General features: G+C 37.9%; 1 protein-coding gene across 1 annotated transcript in view; it reads left to right on the forward strand.

Annotated features, from left to right (window-relative positions):
• Positions 1 to 8,727, forward strand: part of NCOR1 (nuclear receptor corepressor 1) — a 73,652-nt gene that overhangs the window by 33,716 nt on the left and 31,209 nt on the right. Inside the window, exons 15-18 of the mRNA XM_035889524.1 lie at positions 4,786 to 4,916; positions 5,455 to 5,672; positions 7,360 to 7,422; positions 8,126 to 8,265. Coding sequence (XP_035745417.1) covers positions 4,786 to 4,916; positions 5,455 to 5,672; positions 7,360 to 7,422; positions 8,126 to 8,265 — 552 coding nt within the window. The remainder of the gene's footprint in view (positions 1 to 4,785; positions 4,917 to 5,454; positions 5,673 to 7,359; positions 7,423 to 8,125; positions 8,266 to 8,727) is intronic.

Genomic DNA, 8,727 nt, shown 5'->3' on the forward strand with positions numbered 1-8,727 from the left:
CAGCAGCGATACTAAAGAGAAAATTGTTGAGACTTTGAGGTATTGTGACTGCACAAATCTGTACTGAAGTACAAAACAGCAAATTAAGTAAATACTGCACTTCAGGATATGTGAATCCTCTTTTCAAATAATGTTCTCTGAGAGCCCCAGTAAATGTATTTTTTCTATAAAAGAAAATGGCTGCAAGCAGCTTCAGCTGGTAAGTTGATCCTGTTCACTAGAAACAGTAGTTGTGTGCTGTTGTACTTAAACCTTTTAAATTATGGTCTGGTGTTCTAAGAGAAGAGATCATGTCACAGAAGACTGACTTGTCTGTACCCCACAAGTTATGGATTGCTTGGGATAAGGTCATTTTCACTGTGCACAGGGTTTAGTTAGAGCTTCTACTTTGACTAACTGTGAACTGCTGCGATGGGAGAAAATACTGGAAATACCCTGTATTTTGCCAGAACTTCTGTTAGACTTTCTAAGCCTAATAATGCTTTTTAATAGGAAAAGCGTATTATTGTGTGACTAGTGATGGTGAAAGATTCTGGTTAAAGTATGGATGTATGGCAGATTGTCCAAAATGTGGACAATCACTGTGGATGCTAAACACAGATAATGCTGCTGTTTGAAGTGGCTCAGTTTCATATTCCAGTATAAAATGAGATTGGTGTGATCACAGTAAGCATACAGGTGTTGAGCAGTATCTTTGCCATATGCTGTTCTACAGCTGTTCTCAGATAAGAGATGAGGAGATGGAACTGGCTCAAGCTGTAATGCAATGTAACTGTAAGTTTTGAGATATTTAGAAGATCATAACTGTATACTTAAATGTCTTTCAACATTGTTAAACTTCAGAACTTTAGGATATTTGAACTGGTAAAATTCAAAATTTGTATAGATTTCTCCATCCATAAATTGCTTGCTTTCCTTGGATAATGCATATAAACTAGAAAGATGTTAATTACAGCCCTGTACACCAGGGCATAGATTTGTGAACTTAGCTCACTATAAAAGGAAACCCAAGGCGCTCTGCCTGACTTTGTAGCTGCTCCTCTGAATACTGATTTATATGTGAATAACTAAATACGTGAGTTGGAACGCCGAAGCTGCTGTCATCATTCATTCAACTCAAATTACTTGATCTTTGAATTTTAGCAGCATTATAGGTATTAATTGCTAATGGTTGATGCATATTAAGTGCTACAGCAGATCGCTAAACTTTGGGCAACTGCTAGATAGGCTTAATGTGTGCTCTGTGTTGAGGATGCAGGTAAGTGTCAGACTTTATAGATCTGAAGAATGTTGAGGTATACATGCAAACTCGAGGAAATACTCATAAACATTCTAAATGGGAAACTTTACCATTTCTGAAAGTTTTAAATTGTGAAGTATTGTAGTTAGCCTGTTTAGTAATGCTGTAGTAAGGAATTACATGGTACCAACAATCATATTTGTAGTTCTTAATTTTATTAACGATTAATTAGCAACATCAATAAGAGCTAGTAAAAAAGAACTTAAGAGTGTTGAACTGCCTTGCTTGCCAGAATTTTTATCTTACAGTTGCAGAATGCAATTCATCCCCTCTCTCCCTCCCACACCCCAGCTTTGTTTGAAGCTGGTATTTTTCATATCTCTGAGTAGCAACCTGAACCTTCCTTGCCGATTAGCAAACGCAGGTCGTGTCAGATTTATGATGTGCTCCAAGATATGCCTATGCCAATAACAGGTGCTTCAGCTTAAACTCTTGATAGTTCATATATTTTTGTAAATTAGACGGCAAGCAAATGCAATATTGCAGTGGAGAAGATATTAATCATGGTAATGATGTTGAAATCCTTCAGAAAATGTAGTGCGTACCACTTGACTCGAGTTTCAGTGTGGGGGCTTTTATTTTATAGAATCTGAATGCTAGATTAAGGCATGTCGTTAAGAGACATAGGGCCTATTGAATTCTCATACATCTTTTTCCTCAAATAGGTGTAGAAAGGCCTTTTTATAAAATACTACCTAAACCGTTCCAGAATGCTCACGAGGCAGCTAAACAAGTGCGTCTTAAACCAAATGTGACTTATCAAATGAAGAGCAAGTTTTTAACATCGTATTGGAAGGGAGCATGGCTATATGATGCTTTTGCATTGATTATAGAGAATTCTTTAAATAACTCATTGCAAGGAGGTTCTTTCACTGAAATTTGTAGGAAAGCGGTCGTCGGTAAGGGGTGCGTTCCTGTGGTCTGGCTGCCTGGTCAGCAGAAACGCCGGTCTGTGGATCAAGCCGTGTGCCTTTGCAGCAGGTGGTACAGCCCAGTGATCTGACTAGACAGAAATTTGCTCTGTGTCTGTGACGGCCAATCAAGCTGAGCTCGGTGGGGATTACCTTGGGTGACCCCGGTGAGATTAGAAGGTTGTATGTGAGATGGGCAACTCTGCTGTAGGCAGCTTAAGTGGCAGAATGACACAATTTCCTGGAATAAACACGTTGCTGGGTCAGGCAGCCTCTGCTAAAGAGCTGTGTGATGTCGGTGCTGGTGTGGGTTTTGTCCTTTTGAATCGTACCCTGAATTAAAGCCCGTCCCCTTGCCTGGATAGTAAGTTTTAATCAACAGATGAATGTGCAGGTACGTCGCTGACCGAGGCTTCAACTGTTTTAAGGTTTGTGTTTAACCTGCACTTGACCTATTGATTATGCATGTTAAATAAATTCACTGTGAAATAGAGAATCCAGTTATTTACAAAGTGTGATGTTAAGTTGGCCAGGCAAAAAGAACGGAGGATTTTCAGTAACTATTTTGTAAATAGATTGTATGTAAAATACAGTTTGTTATTTTATTATTTTTTTTCCTTCTGAAAATGCAATTTTTTAACTCCTTGCTTTTGAGGCCAATCTATCTAGCATGATGGAAATAATCTTAGTGTGTCTCTGACATCTCGCTTGAAGGAAGTTTTTGCATACCCAAGTAATGCCAGCATCTTAAATGCTAATCATTTGCAGCAAGATGGTAGTGGTTAGTGTTAGGGTTTTCTGCTCCAGTTCACAGTATTAAAATGTCAAAAACAAGTCCTTTTTGTGACTATTTCCAGCCTCAGTTTTGTTAGTGAAACAGTGACACCTGCTGCTACACTTATAGGAAGGTTGGTTCCTCTGTGAAAGAGAAAAGCCTGTTTTGAGGAATTTTTCAGTAAATTTTTCAAACTGTAAAATCTGAATTAATGAAGTCCTAGATCAGCAATCTTGTAGATCTCTGTCCTTGTCTTTCCCCAAATTGCTGAGTGTCCTTTGGGTATTTATTTGAAAGGCAGCTTTATGTAAATATTATGCGTATTTTGCTTTTTAAAGTTGACTTGCAGAGTGTAATGCCCAGTGAGGACCGAGCTGGTTCTGCACACACCAAATTTGAGTAAAGAGCATCTGGGTATTGCAGTTCTTCTGAATCGGAAGGATTGACGGCAGTGGTTGGTTTAACCCATTCAAGCCCCTTCAGTGTAAACTCCTGTGAGTGGTTCCCTCTGGGTGGCCATACCTGACTCCCCACCCTCTCTTACATTCCATAATTTCTTATGAAAACATACTTAAGGCAGAATTTAAACTGTAGTAATACATTTTAAATAAACTTATGTATTTTCAGAGAGGAGGAAGAGAGCTCTTTCTTCCTCCTTCCTCTCCCCTCACCTTTAACTGAAGTCCTGCCTGCTATAACCTCGCCTGCAGCCTCAGGCTTTCTTTTCTTTTTCTTTTTGTATGGTCCCTAGTACGAAAGGCTTGGATTTTTCTGTGGCACTCAGAACATCATCTTATTACAGATACTCTTCAGTGCGAATGGGCAATATGGATTAAGCTCTAGATGCTTGATGCGGGCTGCTGGCTTTTGAGGCCCATCAGGAAAATTAATTAATTTGCAATTTGTTTCATGTTTTCTGCACTTTTCCTTAGTATAATAACGGGTAACAGTAATTACTTTGTCATTTGTCAGTGCTTATGTGCTTGTAAAACTTATCATCTCAAAAAAGACTATAGTTTAAAAAATAAGTAAATAAAAAATTCTAGGCTATAACTTTCCTTCCATAAATTCACTGGAAACATAAGTCTAAAGTTTCTGAGCCAATTTTTTGAGAAATTATATTCTTAATTATTAACAACAGTTTTGAGAAGATGGCTTAGAGTTGGTCATAATGTTCATGCTACAAGATCATCTGCTTCCAAGTTGTGAGCTATCAGGTTTCACTATTTTAAAATGGACAACGTTAAAAATAAAATTTGAGAGGAGCAACACCATTACTACCCAAGGTGTTCATCAGACCTCTCTAAGCGTTTGTAAAATGTAGCTGTTCATTTTTAGTGTGACATACAACAGCGCATGTATTTGCTGACATTATGTACGTTATCACCTCTGTGCTCACTTTGCAAAAGAAGCCTGTACCTCCATGGAATTTATAAGACAAAACACCATGCTGAATGGGGCAGCTGACCAGAAGAAACATAGGAGAAAATAAATTGAGAGCTACTGAGGATATACAGCTAATACATAGAAACCGCACATTCTGTGGCAAAGGGGATTTCTGAAGTCTGGGAGGTGATGCTTGGAACATCACGTTCATTATGATTTTGGGGTGCAGATAGGTGTTACAGTTTTTGGCAGAGGCGTTTTACTGTTATGTTGACTGGTGTGCAGTGATTATAACTTAAAATATTATCAAACGGGAGGTAAGGCAGCATCAGTGTTTCTGTTGCTGTGAGTAAAAGCTGCTGCACCTTTCTGTGATGAAGCTGTTATAAAGTGCAAATCCCATTTCATTTCAGCAACAAATTGCTCGTCCTTCTCAAGAAGAAAAGGTAGAAGAAAAGGTAGAAGAGGAAAAAGCAGAAAAAGCAGAGAAAAAAGAGGAGGAAAAGAAAGATGAGGAGGAAAAGGATGAGAAGGAGGAATCTAAGTAAGTATATGTGCTGAAAATTCATTAATTTACTCTGCGTTTTTTTCAAAATTGGAACAGGATTCATGTTAGCATGACAGTGAAATCTGGACTGAAAAACTGTTTCTATTTACACTAGGGTTTGTGCATTAAATAATTTTTTTGACATACCAATTTCTCTGTTCTGCTGAACTAAACAGACCAATGAAAAAAGCCGTAGGATTATTTTATTGCACATGTAATAGTTTTTATATCTTGTTGATTTGGGAGGTTTTCCATATGTTCTATCACAGTGTTCATATTTTCTTTGAAGTTGATAATATCATGTATCTATGTTATTCTCTAGCAACTCTAAATTGTGGGCAGTAAGTGAATTTTGTTTCACTAAAGGCCTCTTCTGGGTTTGTGGAGTTTTGGTTGGGGGCGAGGTTGGTTGTTTGAGTTGGGTTTTTTGGTTTAGTTTGGGGTTTTTTTTGTTTTTTTTTTACATCCATATTAAGGAATATCTGCCCATAATGGCTGTCTGAATGTGACTGAATTATATTTTAACTATTCCCAGAGAGAATACCAAAGAAAAGGACAAAACTGAAGTTGCACCAGAGGAAACAGAGGAAAGGGAGCAGGCCACTCCTAGGGGCCGAAAAACTGCCAATAGTCAAGGTCGTCGTAAGGGCAGAATCACCAGATCAATGACAAATGAAGCTGCACAAGCAAATGCTGCTGCAGCTGCAGCCACTGAAGAACCACCACCGCCTCTTCCACCCCCACCAGAACCTTGTGAGTAGCGTTTATAGGACACTCGGGGACCCATCTGCTCGTCAGGCTCTTCACTGACATAAGGCTGTTTTCTGTGCATGCAGTGCACTTGTTTTTTCTTTTTTCTTTCTTTTTAGTATTACATCTTTATCCTTTGGCCTGCTTATAATTTTGTGACTCTGTGGTACTGTTACACTTCATGAGTGTAACTTCATGAATAGTCTATGTGTAGTTACATGACTCTGTTAGAAGCCTGTGGAGGAAAAAAAGGCAGTTCAACCTGTCTGTGATAACTACTTTTTCTCTCTTTGCAGGGTTAATGATGGTTCTGTAGAGATCCAAATGCCTTTGACAGAGATTGACTTACAGGCTGTAGCTCACAGAGGTTATTGTTAAATAAGTAGGCCTGATATCTGAGTACTTTAGGGAGTTTCATAACCCGAAATAGATCCTAGCAAGTTGGTTTTGTTTTTGTTGTTCCTGCATTAGATGGCAAGAGATTTCTTTAAAATAAAATGTTACTTTCTTGGCAAGTATGGTTAGAAAAGACTGCACTATCTCTGGCTGTATTTCTGAAAAGGCTGATATAATTTGTGGTGGTGCAGAAATACTAGGAAACAGAATATTTTGTGGCTAGTAAATAATTATGCAGGATGGCGGGGGCAGGTTTTTTTTTTTTCCCTTGCAGTGCTCTGCTGTGGCAAAGTTTGTTCCTAGCTCTTCAACTGGATAGTTACTGCAGCTGCTATTCTAGAATTTGTAACAACTCATTTGTTGCTCAAATATTCTGCATATCCTAAAGAACAGAGTAAATGGGCAAATTAGCTCTTGTTTAACTGTAAACAACAGATTGTGATAGATATTCTTGCTCAGTTGATATGGTGTTCTTTTGTCAGCAGCTAGACTAAGGCAATAGTGGGTTTTGCTTCTGTTTTGTTTTGGGTTTTTTAAACCATTTTTACAGGGTTTTCTGGAAAATCCCAAATAGCTTTTGAGTGGATCAGATACTTCATAGGATCCTACTTTTATTGTTTGTTAATGAAAGTTGTTGAAGGGGTCCATGTTGCATGGCCCATGGAGGCTGTTGCAGCTTAATGCCATTCAGAAATTTAAACAGAATGATACCAAATCCAGAGAAGTGAATGAAAAGTATTTTGCATTGAATCACACTTAATTCCTGCTTGGTTTTACATACTGGTTATTCGTCTTCTTTTATTTTTCTCTGTTTGTCCAGTAGGAAACTCATTGAATAGAAGAATAGTAGATTCTTGATATCCACTAATCAATAAATAACCATTTCAGTCCTTTCTACAGCAGTCAGTGAAATAAGATGGAACTAGCTTATAGCATGTTGAATTGCTGCTTTTAGTAGTTGATGACAGTTAATTGACAGTTATTGACAATTTAAATAAAATTTTAGTGGTAAATACTTCTAAGTTACTTACAAGTCTTTCTTGACAGATAATTAATCACAGTTTTGTAGGCAGAATAGTCTTGAACAGTTCGATCTGTTGAGATTGTGGTGGTTCCTACTGTATCTCTAACTTGGCTTAATGGAGGCTGACTACTTTCCACTGGCAAGAGCAGCTTTCCCAAGTGACTTGAACAAGCCTTAATGTAAGGCTTAGTTGACGGTGGGATGCACGACTGGTGCCATAATAGTGACTCCTGGTCTTTTCTCTGATCAGTGTCTTTGTTTCTCTTTCAGCTTCTGCAGAGCCTGTGGAGACATCCCGCTGGACAGAAGAAGAAATGGAAGTTGCTAAGAAAGGTAAACCTTGTAAAGCTTTTGACTTCTGAATACTTGTATTTACAAAATCATAATAATTTACTGAATTATTGAATATGAGTGCTGTGACTTTTATCCCACACTATGCTGAATGAATAATTTGAAACTTGCTGCTGGTTTGTTTGGTTTTTGTTTGTTTTTTTTTTAAAAAAAAATCAAACAACTTTAACAGACGAAATCAGGTTTTTTGAGACTTGTGGACTTTTTTCATGTGAGCTGCTTAGAACTGTTTGATGATGTACTTGGTCTACAGAAGTCTGTGAAACAGATGTGAAGATGTGTATGTCATGTAAATTTTCAAAGTAACATGTCTATAAGTTTAAAAAAATTCCTTTTGTATAAGGCATTCTTTCCATAGAACAGCTAATGTAGTTTATAACTTGTCTAGTCATTTGAATATACCATTACCTGCAAATTTCATGCATAAAATCAATGTTTTAGCAGAAGTGTTACATATTAGCAACAGCAAAGAGTTAAGTCTGAAGGCTTCATAAACAGACATTCAGATTGACACAGCTTTTTTTGCCCCATAAGTAGTTATCAAATACGTTGTCATAGTGAGAGTTCTTTTAATGACAGCAGTACTTCTGTATCTTACCTTCCCATAGATGTTGTTCCATTTATTTGGGTTTGGATAGCTCAATTATTTATCGTAGTAAGTATCGGTTCTTATTTGTTTAAACAGGCCTAGTGGAACATGGACGAAACTGGGCAGCAATTGCCAAAATGGTTGGGACGAAAAGTGAAGCTCAGTGTAAGAACTTCTACTTCAACTATAAAAGGAGGCACAATTTGGACAGCCTCCTCCAACAGCACAAACAGAAGGTAAGTGCAGTGGGCATTGAATATTTTGCAGGGGAAAGCTTGGCATCTTTCTGAAGTAATTCATCACGCTTCACTAAGACTGTTTTGCAATCACCACTTGTTCCCTTTTATACTTGTTTTTGTGTTGTGACATAAATCTCCTAGAAGAGGCGGCTGATGCTCGCTGACCTGTGATATTAATCACTTCTTGCTTTAAAATGCAATAGAAAATTTTTTGTCAGAACACTCAAGCCTGAAGAATTCCTTAGTGCTCTGAAAACCATGTTTCTTATCAGTACACCAGCAACTATAGAAGTTCAGGTCATTGCTGTACAACAGTTACCTTGAAACACAGTAACTGACCTTACAAAACAGAGCAAGAGAATTGGTAGAAGACCAGGAACGTAAAGTTTTAGGGCATCTAAAGTAGAATCCTGTGTGTTGGAATCCTCTAAACTGCCATGTCATCCTAGTCCTCTCCCG

Source organism: Egretta garzetta, unplaced genomic scaffold (genome assembly GCF_000687185.1).
Source record: "Egretta garzetta isolate BGI_Z169 unplaced genomic scaffold, ASM68718v1 scaffold112, whole genome shotgun sequence".
Classification (NCBI taxonomy): domain Eukaryota; kingdom Metazoa; phylum Chordata; class Aves; order Pelecaniformes; family Ardeidae; genus Egretta; species Egretta garzetta.